Here is a 19,102-nt window from a genome sequence, read left to right on the forward strand (position 1 = left end):
TCTTCATTTAAAAATGTAACAAATTAATTAATTTAAAAGTTTCAGAATTGCAGTATCTATAGCTTGATGTTGTAGAAAAATTTGTTCTCTTCCTAAAGAAATATCTGCCTCCTCAGTAGACAAAACAACTCCACTCTTGATAAAATTCTTACCGTAAAATGTTTTTAAATTTTTATGCTCATGTCTTCCCACACACTCAAGTTGAGAGAACTTCCCCTGAGAAATATTGAGAGCGTAAAACTCCATCAGTGTTAAACTTCAAAAGTTAGTGGCCAAAAGAATGTCATCCCAGAAGTGTAAGGAGTCACAGTGGGTTTAGCTAAGACCCTTTGTTTCATGACCTGTTCACACCTGAGGGTGCAACATCCCTGCATCCACAAGCTCTTGGGAAGTGGGAGGAATACAAATGTTGAGCTAGCAGGAACACTTGCTGTTCACCTAGGGCTTCAGCAGGCTGCTCTGTCCCCTCCTTATTGCTGATGGAAAGCTTGCCTTCACCCACATCTGTTTGAAGGGATACAGATGACCATCACATTTCCCTTCCGGTCCTACTGAATGTTTTGGCTAGCATTCCTAAAACTCAGAATATTTGTAAAGAGACCATTTACTTGGGCAATGAAGTGCTGGTCACAGCCTAATTGTTTCGTATTTATGAGAATCGGTGGTTTGAAGGAGGTAGTTCTTTCATATTTATGTTTCAGTGTTCCCCTGTGATTTAGAAAAGTGTTCAAAGCTGAGACTGGAGAACTTTCAAGAGTTCTGGGCAGATGGATTTAACATCCTGTGCAGGGATGTTAGTTTTCCTAACCCGGTTTAATGGCGAATCAGTGAGGTGTTATAATGTATGCAAAGAATCATAGTTGACATGCAGAAAATCCCTGACTTTTGGGCTTTCTGCCATGTCCTAAAGGAGTGAGCACGGTTACTATAGGACTGTCTTTCTCTTGGGAGATTTTGCTCTAGTTCACCTCACCTCGTTACTGATTCCTGGGCTGCAGTTTTGTGCTAAATGATGGTAGAAGAGCAGCAGTAGCTGAAAGTCTAAAAAAGTCTGCCACAGACCTTTCCATCTTTGCACCCGTTTGGAAATATGCTGTCCAAGAGACGTGTTAGGCACTGTTTTTCTTTCATCTGTTCCATCTAACTACAAGAGTACTTTTTCCTGTTAAGGATCCCGTAAAAGGACTAGCAGTTGAGACAGTTATATGAATGTATAGTAGAAATTCTTGGTTTATGGAAATTAAATACAAACCTCAATTTTGTATCGAGTTACTGTAACCCTAATATGTATTGTGCTAGCCCAAACACAGTCAGTGTAAGAAGAGCATTTTCATGGTCCATCAAACCCAAGACTGCTTTGAGTTCAGAAGTCCTGGTGAAATCTATTAAATTCTGACACATGCTAGCTGGCACTATGTGTAATGCTTGGGATGAGACAAGTTTCACATTTTGAATACTTCTAGATTTTTAAAATATTTGCATATACCTAATGGAAATAATAGTGAGGATGATCTCCAACTCTAAACACCAACTGTGTTTCACATACATCTTATACATGCAGCCTTAAATTAATTATGTACAATATTTTTAATGCACCTGCCACTGTCATATAAGGTCAGAAGTAGACTTTTTCCACCTGTCTTGTCATATTTGTGCTAATTTTTTTTAATTTGGAAAATTTCAAATTTGGGATTTTTAGAATTAGGGAATATTTAGCTTGTAAAAAGTAATCAGATAAAAATGAAATGAAAAGCTTTTGTCTGAAATTATGTCCAAATGAGATTTAATTCATTTTTATAACAAATTCTCACTGCTAACTTACCAAACTGAGACACAGAGTGACAAAAGGAAGAGTTACAAGATCAAATTATTGCACACAAAAGCACCTTTTATTCAACATCACCTTGATTTATTTTTCCTAGCATTTTTTCCCTCAGATGGAAAAATAATTTCATTAAGATAGCAGATGTTTCTGCCAAAGTGATTTTCATATTTTAACAATTTTCTTTAAAAACAAAAAAGTCGACTCTGTACTATGTTTCTCTGCCTCTTTTCCTCATTTATTTGGATGACTATTTTTTAAATGGGTCAGCAGAAAACAAGATGTTTCCCTCAGCTAGAGTGGTGATATTTTATTGCTGCTTTGTTGAGTATATATATTTTTCTCAATTGGGAAAAAAATCTAGGTGACCACAAAATAACAAGAGAAGTAGTTTACATGATCACAACATTTAAATTGCTGCCAAATGAAAAAAATGTAAAAAAAAAAAATTTAAACGTGAAATATTGTATAACTTCAAAAAAAACTTACCTCAACTATCTATCACTTATCATGTACTACAAGTCAACTTCAACTTTCTAAATAGGATTACAGTCCTTTATTATAAGTCCCTAGTGGTACTATGGTATACATTTTTAAAAATTCTACTACAAAATTTTTTTCGTCTTTGTTTTGCCTATCGTGTACTTAAGCTATACATAACTTTGAATACAAAGCCTACAGTAGGTATAAATGCAATAATTAACTGCTCCTGTCTGCAGATGTCCTGTTCACGTTCCTCAGAAGGTGGCATCTTTTAATCCAGCATCTTCTCCTGCTTTTTGCCTTCCTTTTTCTTCTTCTTAGATTCCACTGCAGTTAAAAACAGAGAGAAGAGGAAAAATAAGCAGCCAGTTTTTAATCTATTGAGAGACACAGTCACCTTATTTATAACTGACCAGTAACTACAAGATAAAAGCGATAGAAAAGTTGTTAGGTCTTGACAGCCCTACTGGTGTGTTGAGAGGAGTGTGTGTGTGTGTGTGTGCATCTGTGTGTGTGTGTGTGTGTGTATGTGTGTGTGTGTGTGTGTGTGTGTGTGTGGTGCGCACGCGTGTGCTGTTGCTAAGAAAGTACTTCTAAAATTAAGCCGACAGAGTGCAGCTACCCCTGTGTGAATACCTACAAATGCCTCTCATCTTGTTGGTCCTTTCTATTCAGCATTCAGAATATTATTTGAATGTCTTGCTTAGAAAACAAACGCAGCAGGCAGTCATCTCTGAGAGAATTAACCAGGTTGCTGCTCTGTGAAGAGTTTAAAGAGCTCTTTTAGCCCCACTCTTTTCACAGAGCTGTTTAGAAGAATTAGCACTTTCTTTCTGAGCAAACAATTCCAGAATGCTTCGCCTTTGGATGCCCCATCTGTTTATATATTCAGTTAGCTATTTACAGAGTAAAGAGCAGCTGTGAACCGCATGCAGCCTATCTAGACCTTTGCCTATAGGCTTCCGATCTTGCAGGAAGCAAATAGAAGGTACCGACCTGTGTTAAACTAAACAAGTAAAACCCTGAAGATTGAAATTGAAATTCTCATCCTTTCCCACTCGTTCATCTTGCTTTTCTTTTCTAAAGGAAAAGTGTGATAGAAAACAGATCTACTTTAGCTCCAGACAAAAGTGGTAAGAATTGCTGAGCTAGCAAGTGAAAAGACACTGCTGGTTGCTTCTGGATTGCCTCCCCAACTTGGTCCACAGCAATGACAGAATTGTGCCAGCTGGGCACCGGCTCTGAAGACAGTGTGCTAGGATTTAAATGCAGATTGCATCAATAATGGGATTTTGGGAATGCTACTTCACGCATTTGTGTTTCAGATTAATCACCTCTGAGTGGGCATATGAATAATATAACCTGTGACTACTATACAAGTTTACTTAGTTGTATAAAGTCCACTGAGAACAGAATATAGCAAAAATAGCATTTCTTCAATAAAAGTACGCATTTATCTTTAGATGATAATAAACAGACTATTCCTTGGTATAATTAAAGTTCTTCATCATCACCAGTGTGAATTGCCTGAGCATGTGACGCACCATAGAGGTATCTTGGCTGTCACAGCCAAAGGGAATTATAGATTGTTCAGGAGATCCTAAAAATGATCCCTAAGAGAATCCGCTGGCTTATGATGATGGAAGACATGACATGATGTCAACCAGAAATATTGTACTTTTTTTCAAATCACACGTAAGTAGAGTTAGAAACTCTTAATTCTTATTTACTGTCCTCAACAGTAGTTCCAAAGTCCACTGCACTCTGGTAAAAAGGCATTAGTGTTCATTATAATTTTCCCAAACCTTTGGCATTCAGGTTTCTCTGGTACACTCTGTGCAGTTTGGTCAGCAGTTCCTAAAATCTTGATTAACTGATTCTCTTACATATAGCCATTCTGTTCAGGACTATCCTCAGTTTAGCCTTTTCTACTGAAGAGACTTAATCTTTCATTCCCGCTATATTTTCTCATTTTTACGACTGTCTCCTTAACATATAAAGAGTAAAGTGACAAGAATTTCTTAAAGTTACCCATAAGATCAAAGAAGGTATTCCATTTAATATCTAAACAAATAGTGTTTAAAGGTTTAATAATTCCTAAGCTTTGGTTAGCATTGTAAGCAGTAGCTATTTATTAAGATGATACCCTCAGGGAATAAATCTTACGTACAATCTAATTCCTGGTTCTTTTTTTTTTTTTTTTTTTTTTTGAGATGGGGTCTCGCAGTTCAGTCTGGCCTTGAGCTCACTTTGTAGCCCAGGCTGGTCTCAAACTCGCAACAATCCTCCCACCTCAGCCTCCTGAGTGCTGGGATTACAGGCGAGAGCCAACATGCCCAGTCCTTCTGGCTCTTTTATTTCAATTTTCTCACATTTTATACTGGGAACTCATTAGTAATCTCCAAGCCTTTAGCTCTCAAGTAGAGAATATGTGTGGCTTTATCTTCATATTTTGGCTAACATCTCTCTATTTTATACATAAGTCTGAATGGATAGCACAGTAATCAGATGTTTTCCTCACATTTATTTCATAAAACATGAAGTTATTTTGATCACTGAACACTCTATGATTGAACTAATGTAGGTTGTCATCTCCGTGAGCACTTGGGTGCGGGAATCTCTCCCAAAACTCCCTGCTGTTAAAGGCAGGGCCACCTGCCCTCTCTGGCCTAGAGTTTGTTTTTCATTAATTAGCAATGTGTCAAATACCAAGAAACCAACCAGTTTCCCACTTCATCAGCACAGAGACAATTAACTCGTTCTTCTGATACAACTGTCAACTCAATTGTGCAAACACCCTGTAGACATCAACCATTCTGTGGTCAATCCAGATAGACAGAGAAATGAAAAACCTTCAGCAAAAGTCAAAGAAAAGCAGGAAGAACTTACATTTACAGTGAGCCAGTTTGATTCCTCACATAAGGAAATGTTTTGCAAGAAAATATTTCTTCCCAAAAAAAAGGGCATTTTTTGGACTCTACCCTTAACCAGCATACTAAAAGAACATTGTCATTGTTCATCTCTGTGGCCTAAAAAAACTTATTTGCAACCCCTCAATTTTTATCTATTATATCTTTGGAATGTAAAATAGTATCATGAAATCTAGACTCCAGCAAAACTTGGTCCAACTTCTTTAATGGCGAATGAAGAAACAGAAGCATTGAAATGGGGTCTCTTCCCTTCGGTTTCCACTGCTTGGGCTGACTTCAGTTTCCAAGGCCACCATTTCCCCTCTCCAATCTTCAGCCATGAAGCCCACCTCCATTATCAACCCTACGCTTCCACCCTTGTTCTTGTCTTATTGGTTTGTCTCATCCTTCAGGTGCCAACTTCAGCATACATAGTTTCCTGGCCTCAGGGCTGAGGTAAAGTCTTTTCTCTTCAATTCCCTTATGACAGTGCGTATCACTGGTACTACAATTGACTGTGAAGTATTGTACCCCAGTCTGTGCACGACTGTTGATCAGTAAATTTCCAGAGTAATCAATAAATGTTTTACATGACACAAACCTATCTCATGCATCTTCTTTGTGGAGGTTCTTTGAATTCCTCTGTGTGTGTGTGTGTGTGTGTGTGTGTGTGTGTGTGTGCGCGCGTGCGTGTGCTTTTACTTCAGCCTTCACCCATGCCTGAGTGTTTTTTTTTTTTCCTCCTGCTATCTCAATTTTGTTAGTCAATCATTGTTTATCCTTAAGATCATAGTCCGATTTTGCTTTCTCGGGGAAACCTTTCCAGGACTCCCCGATTAAGCAGATTCTTCACACAGACCCATTTCTTGTGCCTTTCATTGCCTTTTCCACATTAGAACTGAACTGTTAATTTTGTTTCAAATAAATATGTTTTTTTCTTTTCTGTGAAGGTAGAGACCCTTTTCTGTATTTTGCATCTGTATTTTTGGTACCTGACATATGCAAGTATTCGTGAAATATACGTTGCATGCAGGCTGGACAAATGAATATTTAAATGAGAAATTGGGTATCAACTTACCATTATACAGAAAAATATTTTTCATAGAAAGGAAAGACTCTAAATACCTTAGTGTAGCTTTAAAGATAAATATTTTATGAATAAGAAAGTCACAAACACACAGGAAATTTATTTGTGTTGCTTAACACATTTTTGTGTCTTTAAAATAAATGCCTGAACTAACTCTGGGGGTAAAACTAATATCCCACTTTAATGAACTTTTAAGGTGACAGCCAGAGAAACTTTGCTTATGAACAAAAGAGGCAGGAATTATCGTGGGGCAGGGCAAAGTCAAACACATCATAATGCAATCTGGTATGAGGACTCACAAGGGTCAGCCCTGACGTGAGGCAGGAGAGACCTTGCCTCCTCCTGAACAAAGCCACGTCAATGACAGGTCACACAGATGGCAACCTCCAGGCAAGATTCCACGCTTCTCCTGGACTAAGGCCATGCAGCAGGCATGAACACAGGTGAGAAAGGAGCCCTTGTCAAATGTGAGAGTGAGGGTTCCTCCCATAAAGTGACTTCTCCTCCTTGGATGACCTCTGAGAGGACATTAGGGAAATAATCTAAAAACTCTCTGTGGCATGTTTTAACTCTCTGCAGTTCAAAACTTCAACCTTTCTTTTTCAGTTTTGAGTTTACAGTACTCATGATAACTGGGATACAGGCATGAGAGAGGATGGTAGGTGTGTAGAATTTGGCACTACTTGAAAATAAATCATTTTCTTTTTTTTTTTGTCTTTTTCGTTTTTATCGGTATCAGGGATTGAACTCATGACCACACAGGAAGGTGCTTATGCTGCTAAGCTAAATCCCCAGCCCCCAGAAATCATTTTCTTTAAAGATGTGTTTGGAAGTATTTAGAAAGCTGTAAGACTTTCCTAAAAACTGTACTCTAGTAAGAATTCATTGTTTTTTTTTATTTAAATGTTAGATTTATTAAACAAAAGAAGCCTTATGATATTTGAAAATGTGGATTTGATTTTTGTAATTTAACATTAGGGTTTCAGAGTGCATGCATTTTTCTACAAGTGACTCAAGTGTATCATTGTTTATTGCAGAATACTCCATAGTACATAAAGACCATTTTTTTTTTTATTCCATTCATCTCATGATAGCCAAACGGGCCATTTCCAAGATTTGACTACTATGAGTTGTGCTGCTATAACCATGGATATGTGTGGATTGCTTTCATATGTCTTTAATTCTTTCAGAAAGACATCTAGAAGGGAAATTTCTGGGTAGGATGAAATTTCTAGTTGTAGTTTCCTGTAGACTGATTTCACTAGTGTCTGTGTTGTTAACACAGTTAACACCTCCAACAATAAGAGATAAAAAAATAGAAAATATAGAGACAGATATTTAGAAAAAATGGAGGGGACCCCGAGATGGACACAGGAGACACAGGACGGGAAAGAGATTTTTTAGGTACCTCCTTCCCATGAGAAATGCAACCACTATGGGCTACAACTATGTACTGATTAAAATTAGTAAATAAATAAAAATTAGGTTTCATGGCCTTTCATCACAAAATCTAAAGTTCCATTCACCATAGTCTCGAGAAAACTGAAATTTTAAATTCTATCGCTACACAACAATTTCCAGTAGCAAGAAGAAAGGCAGTGAAACAAATGAGAAGATGTTGATCCTGCTACACTAATTTCCAAGTCCCCCTATTTATTAATTCTAAAGAGAAAACAAAACTGTGTGAACAGTGAAGCAATACAAGGCTTGGAAACTTTGCTTCAGTTAGACGATAAGGAAACGGTGCAGTTTTGTTAGCATCATAACAGGAACATTTCCTGTCTTAGAGAACTGATACTAACGGACGCCCTCCACTTGTCAGCTCTGTGATTTGGGGGAATCAATCATTCTGCATGCGACTCCTATAAACTTGTGGTAATAAAGTCAGTATCTTCTCAGAGTGCCATGGGGAGGGCCATGTGTGATGATAACCTTTCAAAGCCCACTTTACCTTACCACTGCCCCAAACTCATGTACGGACTGGGAAACTATGACTCAGTCTCCATTATGCATCAGATAAAATCGCGAATACTGTGATACAGTGGTGAACAGAACAAAATTCTTCTCTCATGGAGCTGATAGTGCAAGTAATGCTTTCACGATTGCTCCGTATGAGTCTTTTAAAATTGTATTTTAAGAGCATGTGTTTACATTAAAGATCATGGGTAAGTAGCTACTATTTTATGTCTTGACACCCATTTTTTCTTGTTACTGATTTATTGTCAGAATCCAGGTGCATGTGCTATAAAAGATAGAGCACAGGTGGATGAATTGCTGGGATAAAAATATAAAGTATAATTGATAGCCTAAAGAAAAAAGAGAATTCCTCCCCCATGGAGTCATTTTCTTCTTTAAAAAAAATCATTTTCTGAACTTGCATTATACTAAAATTGGAACAATACCGAGATTAGCATGGATGTAAGTAAGGATGACACACAAATTCATTAAGCACCCATGTTATTCAGGAACAAGACAAAGATGTCCACTATCCCCACTCCTATTCAATGCAGTGAATATTCTGGGAACATTAGCCAGAGCAATTAGGCAAGAGAGAACTAAAAGGAATAAGGATAGGAAGGGAAGAAGTTAAATTATCATTATTCACAGATAAATGATGCCAAAACTCCACCAAAAGACTTCAAGATTTAATAACCAAATTCAGTAGCATAGCTGGATATACAGTCAACACTCAAAAATCAACAGCATTCCTGTACACAAACAGCAAGCTCACTAAGAGAGAAATTAGGGAAATCCCACTCTTTGCAATAACACCAAAAAAGAAAAAGTCAGAAAGAGAGAAAGAGAGAAAGGAAGGAAGGAAGGAAGGAAGGAAGGAAGGAAGGAAGGAAGGAAGGAAGGAAGGAAGGAAGGAAGGAGGGAAGGAAAGAAGAAAGAAAGAAAGAAAGAAAGAAAGAAAGAAAGAAAGAAAGAAAGGAAGGAAGAAAGAAAGGAAAGAAAGAAACTGACTTAGGAATCAATCTAACAAATAAAAGATTATATTATATATATAACATGTATATATATATTTGCAGTATTCTGGAAAAAGGAGATTGAAGAGAATATCAGAAAATGGAAGGATATTCCTGGCCCATGGATAGCAAGAACCAACATAGTAAAAAATGACCATACTCTCAATATTTTTACACAGATTTGATGCAATCCCAATCAAAATATAATTAGCAAGCCTCACAGAACTAGAGAAAACATTCCTAAAATTTATTTGAAACCAGAAGACACCTATGATAGCAAAGAGATTCCTGGGCAACAAAGGCAAAACAGGAGGCATCAGAATCCCTAACTTGAAATTATACTGCAAAGATACTGTGATAAAATCAATATGGTACTGGAAAAAAAAATTTTAAAAACTGATCTGAGGATCAGTGGAACAGATTAGAAGATGCAGAAACACCTACAAACACACTCAGTCACCTTATGTTTGCTGAAGATGCCAAATATGTTCACTGGAAGAAAGATAGGTTCTCTAATGAACTGTGCTGGAGAAACTGGCTTTCCACATGCCAAAGACTTAAACTAGACTCATATCTATCACCATTTACTAAACTAAAGTCAAAATGCATCAAGGATCTAAATATTAAAACAGAAACATTAAATCTACTGGAAAAAAAAGTAGCCAGAAATCTTGAAGACAAGTCTATGTAGAGTTTATGAGCAAAACTCTCCACAGAAAATACTTCAAAAATCAACAACTGGGATCTCATCTTATTAAAAAGCTTTTGCACATTGAAAGAAATCACCAACAGAGTGAAAAGACAACCCATAGAGTGGAAAAATTTTAGCCAATTATCCTCAGACAAAGGACTTCTATGTAAAACATATAAAGAATATTTTAAAAACTCAGAGTCTCAAAATTCAAAGACCCAACCCAAAAAGTGGACATCTGAGATGCATACTTAATTTTCAGATGAAGAAATGTAAATGGTAAATAAATATATAAAAAATTTTCAAAAGCACTGCTCATTTGAGAGATGCAAAGTAAAATAATACTCAGATTCCATCTCACCCAGAAAGAATGGCTATCATCAAGAAAACAACCAGTTATAGGGCTGGGGATTTAGCTCAGCGGCATAAGCGCCTGCCTTGCAAGCAGGCAGTCGTGAGTTTGATCCCTAGTACCGATAAAAATGAAAAAGACCAAAAAAAAAAAAAAAAAAAAGAAAAGAAAAGAAAAGAAAGAAAGAAAACAACCAGTTACAAATGCTGGCATGGCTGTGGGGAAAAGGAACACTTCTCCACTGTTGGTGGGAATGTAGACTGATACAGCCACTATGGGAATCAGTGTGGAGATAGGAGTAGAGGTCCCATTTGACCCAGCTATTCTCCTTCTGGTTATCTTCCCAGGAGAATTAAACATATCATATTTCTGTGATATATGTGTACCCACATTTACAGAAGCACAATTTCTAATAGCTAAATCTTAGAAATAATCCAGATGCCCTTCAACCAAGGAATAGATAAAAAAAGACGTGGTGTTTTTATGCAATGGAGTACTATTCAGCCAGGCAGAAGGATAGACTTGAAACTTATAGGTACGTAGATGCAACTTGAGACCATATTCATAAGTGAAATAAATGCAGTTCACATGTGTAAATACTGTTTTGTCTCCCTGTTGTGAGAAACTGAAAGAGTAAATAAAATCTAAAATCTATAATAGATATTATGAAATGGGAAGAAATTGCTCTAACGGAAAAAGGAACTAGCATGGGTGAAGGGGGAAATACAGTAGGGAAAAGGGGAAAATGCAAGTCCATTATACTAATAGTATGTCTAAGTTCATTAAAAAGGAAAGTTAGTGCTAATACCAATCGGAGAAATTCATATGCCTGTATATTGATCTCTGAGCAAGTATTTATAAAATAACACGCAATGTACTACCTCTTATTGTTCTCCTATTATTTTGTTCTGAAGTTTTGTTTTACCTTTTTTCCATAAAATTAAAAAAGCAATTACTTTTTGTTTGAAATGTAAAATGAATTCATAGAAGCATATACATATATTAATATAAATTATCCATAATTTCATAATACAATATCAACACGTTTGAGAGTTTGTTCTATCTGTATATTCTTTCCATGACTTTAATTAGGAATATATTGACAGTTTTATATTAAAAATTCAAATGCATTTCTTTTCCATGCCTTGGCTCTGTTCTGAAACTGACTAAGGACATTCCTTATCATCTAACCTCTACAGTTTTGGTAACCTTTCTTCTTTGGTGGGTCACTTGAATTGCACTCATATTTTGTTATAACAATAATGGTACAATGCTGTTTTGCTGTCAAATTATAGTATATTTTCTTAGTATACATTACTAAGGAAGACTTACTGAGTCAAAGACCAAAGTGTTTATAAATCTGTAGATTTACATGAGCAAGTCTATTTTTTAGAAGCAAGCACTAACGTAAATTCTTATTAGCAATTTATATGACAGCCTGTAAGAGTAAACTTTCTGTAAAAGGCAAATAAACAATATGTGTCATCTCTTTTCCACCTATTCACGGCCCTTAAAAACAGGATTATCAGCAGCGGTATATCACACACACACACACACACACACACACACACACACACACACAATTTAAATTAGGGAAACCCTAAAGAAGTAGCATTAAAAGTGGACCTTGAAGAATAACATCAATTTAAATGTGTTTTGATGACTAAAGAGCGATACTTTTCCAAGAAGTGGAAAGGCTGAGATTTCTAGAGGAAGCTCATCTTATTTTCTTAGCGAAAGGTCTTGCTCTGCAGTTTTTTGGAGGGCCTGCTGTACATACAGAAACGTAGGAGATTAAATGATTGAGGAGAACCCAGGTGTTTATCGAGTCAGACTCTGCTGTGACTTAAGTAAAATAAAATTGCTTTGGATCATTAAAGCAATGGGAAGAAATATTGATTAGAATAGAAATAAGAGTTTTGCACCATCTATCGGATAAATATTTATATTTGAGAAAACTAAAAGCATTCAGACATGTTTTAGAGGTCAGTTTTAGAGGTCAGTGAACCCGTGGCTGAGGTCATCTGGAGACCTGTTGTCTCACTCCGGAAGGGGTTGAAAGGCACGAGACCTCACAGAAGGAAACAGATCAAACCGTCATCAAACACAATAATCACAATGTAGGCTCATTCCCGTGCCTGGAAATCACCAAGATCCTTTTCCTATTAATTAGCTGCATAATCACCCAGAAATACGTAAACCCTCATACCACAGCGCCTGTGCCTCGGAACTGATGATAAGTCCCGTGGAATCATAACTGTACCCACTCAGAGACACACCTAGAATCCAAGTGCTAGCTGGCTAGTCTTCTTAACATGTCCCATTCATTATGTTCCCAAATATTTCCACACAAACTGAAGTAGCATACATCAAATATCACACCACTGGAAAAATTTTCTGCTTGAAAGTCTACTATTTTTTAAAAATTTCTTGAATATGTTCTTTGAAATTATGGTTGTGCCTAATGCCTGTGTGATAATTTTGCTTCTTCTTTGATTTCTTATGTTACAGTACTACTGGCTCTGTTTCCTCACTTTTCACTTCTGGGCATTTACTTCCACGAGTATGAAAGGAATACATGCAGCATAGATATGTACACACATATAGACACATGCATGATTCATTATCAAAACATACAGTGAATGTTCAAATAAAAAATTTCTATAGTAAAAGATACATTGGTATTAACCCCCCTGAAAATACTCCCTTTTACTTCACACACCATCTCATAATGCTGGCACTTCTGAAGCAGTCCTCTTGGGGAGGAGTCCTCTTTTCTGGGTGTGTTTAGGAGGTATGATCAACAAAGGCTCAGGGCCATTCATTGCAAAGGCAGGCTTGTAAAAACGCTACCACATGTCCTTACGCATCTGCGCCCCCGTAACACTTTGAGACTTCTGGCTTTAACCCAAAGAAAACATAATGACAAAAGTAATTTTTTAATTGATTCAGAACATAGAGGTAGCTATGACAGCACAGCTAAAAACACTCACAAAAGAGGATCCTCTCAGAAAGAATCCTCTCAGAAAGTGGCAACAAGAATGGAGTCCTTCCCAGTGTATCTGAAGCGAGGAGCAGGACTTTGAAGGGGATTAACGCCAATGTGTTGTTTATTGTAACAAATGTTTAACAAGTAAACACTCACTGTACTTTTATCACACCACATACATAGGACGTGCACCCAGCACTGACGCACAGTGTTACTCACGGGCTGATCTCCTCCACATACCTGTTCTTTCCCTCAGAATCTGTCTTCCTGTCCACTCAGTTACTGCTTCCTAACAGCCCCCACTCCATCCTTCTCAACTATCTGCTCTTCTACACATGTCTGCTTTCCGTTTAGCTACTAAAAACACAGTCTATATCTATATCTAGGCACCAACTAAGCGTAGCTTCACTGTTTCAGGAACCTCTATTTTGCTTCTACTTGTTTTGCTTTGAGAGACGGCTCAGCTTAAACAGCATCTTCTCAAAATAGAAAGTTCAGCTGGGTGAGTGTTGGTAAGTGAACAGAAATGTCAGTGCAGGAAATGAAGAAATATATTTCACCAACCAAACAGCATGAATTTAAAAGTTCCTAAACATGTCAGTTGTCTTCCAAAGCAACTCACTCAACATTAATAATTTAATGTAAGGGAATAATAACCCATATGCAATAATAGCAATAAATAATAAGTAATAATAATAATAGTAAATAAACCAAGTAATGGAAAAACAAGCAAACATTGGGTTATGCACAGATTCCTGTCCATAATAATCTTCTCAGACTCTTTCTCCTCAAGTATCTCTATTTTCTTTTTTTTAGAGAGAGCAGCTGAAGTATCTTTTTGCCCCTCTAGGTCTTCACAATACTCCGTTTTCACACGGTAGTCAGGAGTAGACAAACCAGCCAGCTTGGGTGTGTTGGTAGAAAATTTATAAGCATTTGAGTACTAAGTAGGAAATCACCAAGTTTGAGTCTGAGGTAGGACAATCATGAGTTTGAACCTAACCTGGGCAACTTAATGCTTAGCAAAGCCCTGTCTCAAAATTTGAAAAAGAAAAAAAAAATTTTCAGTCTGAAGGTGGAACTCTGTGCAAAAGCTATGGAAGCAGGAGCCATCCCCAGGACCACAGCAAGAAAATAACCAACAAATTAGCTCCTATTTTTAGTTCAATGCATTTGTGTCATATTTGCATATTAGTTACACCTACACCTACACACACACATACATACACACACACACACTCACACACACACACACACACTCACTTGCTATAGATGAGAAATTAATGTTTAGGTTCTCTTATTCCACAAAAGCCATTTCCTCAGTCTATGGGTCCGTCTGGAGACCCCTCATTTGTTGACAGTGACCTCCCTTGTCATGCTCCTTAACTGACTTCTTCCACCCCCAAAAGAATGATCAGACCTAATATAATGTCTAAATATTTAAGAGATTATTTCTGTAATAATAAGGTCATAGTTAAAAATTTTTTGCTATATAATATTAAAAATTACATGGTAACCTCAGGAATGAAATTTACTATAAGCCATAGTAAGCAGTTCTTTCTTACACATCATTATTTGCATTTATCAATTCTAATGATCACGTTAGTATAACATGATCATTGGTACTGGGAAAGCTTGTATAAAATTTTGGTCAGTACAGGATCAAAAATTGTCCCTTTTTGATTCCAAATGGATGTTTCTTTTTTGCTCAGAAAAATTACAGACATAGAATCAGGTGTATGCTTAAGTTATTTGCTCCCAAAATTTGGTGCCAAAATCTTAATTCCAGTACTCTACCATGTGAATGTACCTGGAGAAAGAGAATTTGCAGAGATAATTAAATTAAAGCAAGGTCATCAGATGAACTGCAGTCCAGCATGATTGGTGTCCTTAGAAGAGAAAAATCTGAACATAGACAACACATTTGGGGAGACACAGGAGAAGATGGTCACCTGTAAGCCAAAGGGAATGTCCTTGACACACCAGCCCTGCCAACCTTTTGATCCTGTACTTCTGTCCCTAGAACTGTGAAGACAGAACTGTGAAGAAACACATTTGCGTAGACACCCAGTCCGTGATGCCTGGCAAACTCACACAGCAGTGACTTAGATTTCAGACCATCTCTTGCTTGTGTATCTTTCAAACCTAAAGAGCTTGCTCATTATTATTTGTCCTCCAAAACGTAGGACCAATTTTAAATTTCCAATTCTTCCAATCCATTAGTGTGGGCACTATATAATAAAGGTTTTGCATTCACTAGTGGCCTCACAATGCACATCACATTAATCCTTTCAGCCACCTACACACCTGTCCTCCATACCTGTTCCAAGCAGGTGAGACACCCAGTGCCATCTGGCAGCATCGCAGGCTACACGTGGAGGGCTTTCCCTGAGCTTCCTCTCAGACTTTCTACAGCAACTGAATTTATTCCCTTTGTGTGTCTGGGTGAAGATCTGAAAACAATGTTTTTTATAATTTATAAAAGCCTCGCCTGAAAGAGAGTCATGGGTGGGTTTATAGTCTGTAAGTATCCCGAAACCTCCTTGTCCACATGTCTGTGCAGTGGGGTACCAGGAAAACCTTTACCTGCTTCCCACCCTCTGGATTTCTGATGAATTGTTCCACAAATATTGTTTACTCTTCTAGAAAAAGTCCTCTTCCTTTTTCCCCGCAACCTCTGTGCACTAAGCGCCAGCCAGCAGCCAGCTTTGATTTCCCTGTGGGCTCCCAGAGGCTGTGCTTCAGTGCAGAGCTAAAAAGAGTCACACGGAGGAGGGGCTGTGTCTCCCCCAGCTGTGCTGGTTACCAGGACACAGTGCCTCGGGTCCCGGTGAAGCACCTGAGTGAGGATGAAGCTGACAGCAGAGACGAGACCATCACAATCCACCTCAGCAAGCCACTTGGCAAGATGCTGGGTGAACCTGGTGCTCACATCAATGTTTCCTGCTTTGAAGAAATACAACCATCTTTAGGCCCTCAGTTTGATAAATAAGCACTAAAAGTTGTTTTATTTTGGGGCAGTGAGCCAGGAATTGTCTGGCAGACTTAATACTACATGACCTTAAATAAATGAAAGTTTTAAAACTGTCATTGAAACAAAACTAAATTATTGATTTTGGTTTGTTCATTTGTTTGTATTTTAGAATATCCAAAGAGATCCTCAGGAAGCACTCAGCTTGACAAGCACTAATATAAGAGAAAAAAAAAAAACCTCTGGAAACCAGTAACTAACAGCAAGATTTTTGGTGTTCAATCAATGAACATGGACACTGCTTAAAGCAACATGAAGAATTTTCAATTCAAAAATTAGAAGGGAAAAACACAAAAGATCCAGGGAACAAAAATCAGGTTCATCAACTCAGCAAGTCATTAGTGTGGATGTTGTTCTATTACACTGCGTTGCTTAGTCCTAATTATGATCTGGTTGTTTTCTGTGTGTGCAGCTAATGAGCCTCTAAGCATGGAATTTACACAGGGAGATAACAGAAAACACAGGGTGAAGCAAAATCTACACAGATTTAGAGTTCTTAATTCTCACATCTGTCCTGGAAATTAGACCAAAAATTCTTTCCTCAGGATGGACGTGAAACACCGAGATAATTTCTTTTGGTTTAGATGTAAATATCCCCTGAAAGTCTCATGTGTGCAGAGGTAGGGCTTTCAGAAAGTGCCTGGACTGTGGGACACCGTACTCCTCAATGGATGAATCCATTCAAAAGCTCATAGCTCAGTGCAGCCTTAGAGGTGGGATCTGCTACCTGGGAGCACGACGTGGCTGAGTGCACACTTCTTCCAGACTTTACCCTTCTCTCTCTGCTTCCTTGCTGTCAAGGGCTGAATTGCTTTCCTCTGCCTGTCCCTTTGCCATGCCCTTTCTGCCTTGAAGCAGACAACCATTTCCTGATGCTTACAAAACTTAGAGCCAAGACAAACTTCTCCTCCTTGAATTTCGTCCCACCAATAGGACTAATACATGGTTCTTCTTTCTGTTGAACTCCAGAACTTTAACACTGATGTATCAATGCGTACTTGAAGGCAGTGAATGAGTAATGTGTTCCTGAGAGCCAGTTCAGGACAATTTAACTGAATATATCATTCATTCACTCAAGTCAGTACTCTTCACTGAGCTCCTTTCATGGACTGTAGACTACGAGGCATAATAATTTCAGAGTCTCCTTGCTGCATGAGGTAAACATGCCAAAATGTAGTAAAATGAAGACCTTATCTGAGGAGGCCCCTCTCAGAGAATGCTGTGACTTAGCGTTTGGAAAGAGAAGTCTGGAAATTTTAACTCCAATATCTTTTCTAGTCTGTAAGCAGAAATCTTCTGGCTTTATAACTTCGAACTTCCTTTGTTTTATCTAGTACACTCACAGGACTAGCCCACTCTCTGTCTTCAAGAAGTTCAAAAGTTTTCTTCTGGAAAAGTTTTTTTTTGATTACTGTCTCTAAACTACTGCCCAGCCACTGTGCATCTTGGCACAGTTTAGTGTTTAAGGTTTCTTATCCCAGTATGCACTTATCCTTGTGATTATCATTAGTTTCCTTTCATTTTCAGGGTCTATTCATCGCTCCTAGAACACAGCAGTTAGAAGGAAAGACAATGGTTTGATGACCACTGTCATGTGGCAAACTCGATGTGGAATATTGGAGTGTATTCTTGTGCTTCTGCTACTGCACTGTGAATCCATGAAGGTCAATGACTTCAGAACATATAACTCACTCAGAATATTTAATGATTGAATGAGTAGATTTTATAGAATGAGCAAGAAGCTATACAGAATAAAAGGAAAACAGCTCCAGACTGTAACAATAATGAGTGAATAAAGACAGATGCCAAAGACATCATGGTCCATTTATGCATCTCCTGAAGTTTGAGAGTTAGGTAGGAAAAATTGTATAAACAGTGCTCCAATTAACATGACACATGAGCAGCTAGATGTTCCACTAAAGATTTGGGATGTATCTTAAACTCACTACTTTTTGTTGATCCAAAACTTGATATTTATATTAAATAGATGACAGGGAAAGGAGCTGTACATAATGCAGGAAATTCAGGGTCAGTCTGGCTTGTGTTTAAGCCCTGTCCTCTCAGACCATTAGATGCATAGCCTTGCCTTAAGAATGAAGTTTGTTCAAAGCCTCAGTTTCCCTTAGGTAAAATTGTAACTGATGATAGTAATTATTTAAAATGTTGTGAATATTTGGTGATACCATGTACTATGATGGTCTAAAATACACATTAGATTTTCAAAATTATTAACTATGGTTATTGTTGTTGTGATCCTCATAAATTCTTCTTTTGCCTAAAAAGTACTGAAATATCTACTTCGAAAAAACCACTAGACAAAAAGGAAGAAATCTCAAAAACAGTGACCATTTACCAAGCATTTTAACCTATAGTCCTACAATTGATCTTAACAACCATACTACAAGATATTTGTTGTCAAGTATAATTTACCTAAGATAAAACATATTAGATTTTTTTTTTTTTTATCGGCACCAGGGATGGAACTCATGACCACGCGCTTGCAAGGCAGGCACTTATGCCGCTGAGCTAAATCCCCAGCCCCGGAATTAGATCTTTTCATTTCAAACATAACACTAGGGGACAGGAAATGAATTATAGGTGCCAAAAGATAGCTCCTAGGCAGCTATCCAAAACAAATAGCAAGATGGCAAAACTTTTAGAAATAGCTGGGTGGGGAATGGATCGGGTTATTGTGAGCAGGGACATTTAACAAGGATGACTGTAGTTTAAGTATCTCAGATAGCAAAGGAGAGGAACACTCGTTCATGA

At 37.6% G+C, this 19,102-nt stretch overlaps 1 protein-coding gene across 1 annotated transcript in view; it reads right to left on the reverse strand.

Moving 5' to 3' along the window:
- Positions 1-1,867: 1,867 nt before the first annotated feature.
- Positions 1,868-19,102, reverse strand: part of Ptn (pleiotrophin) — a 101,231-nt gene continuing 83,996 nt past the window's right edge. The window contains exon 5 of the mRNA XM_013159003.3: positions 1,868-2,632. Within this exon, the coding sequence (XP_013014457.2) occupies positions 2,577-2,632 (56 nt within the window). The 3' untranslated portion in view covers positions 1,868-2,576. The remainder of the gene's footprint in view (positions 2,633-19,102) is intronic.

Source organism: Cavia porcellus, unplaced genomic scaffold (genome assembly GCF_034190915.1).
Source record: "Cavia porcellus strain 051 isolate PalLab524CR breed Dunkin Hartley unplaced genomic scaffold, mCavPor4.1 scaffold_6, whole genome shotgun sequence".
Taxonomy (NCBI): domain Eukaryota; kingdom Metazoa; phylum Chordata; class Mammalia; order Rodentia; family Caviidae; genus Cavia; species Cavia porcellus.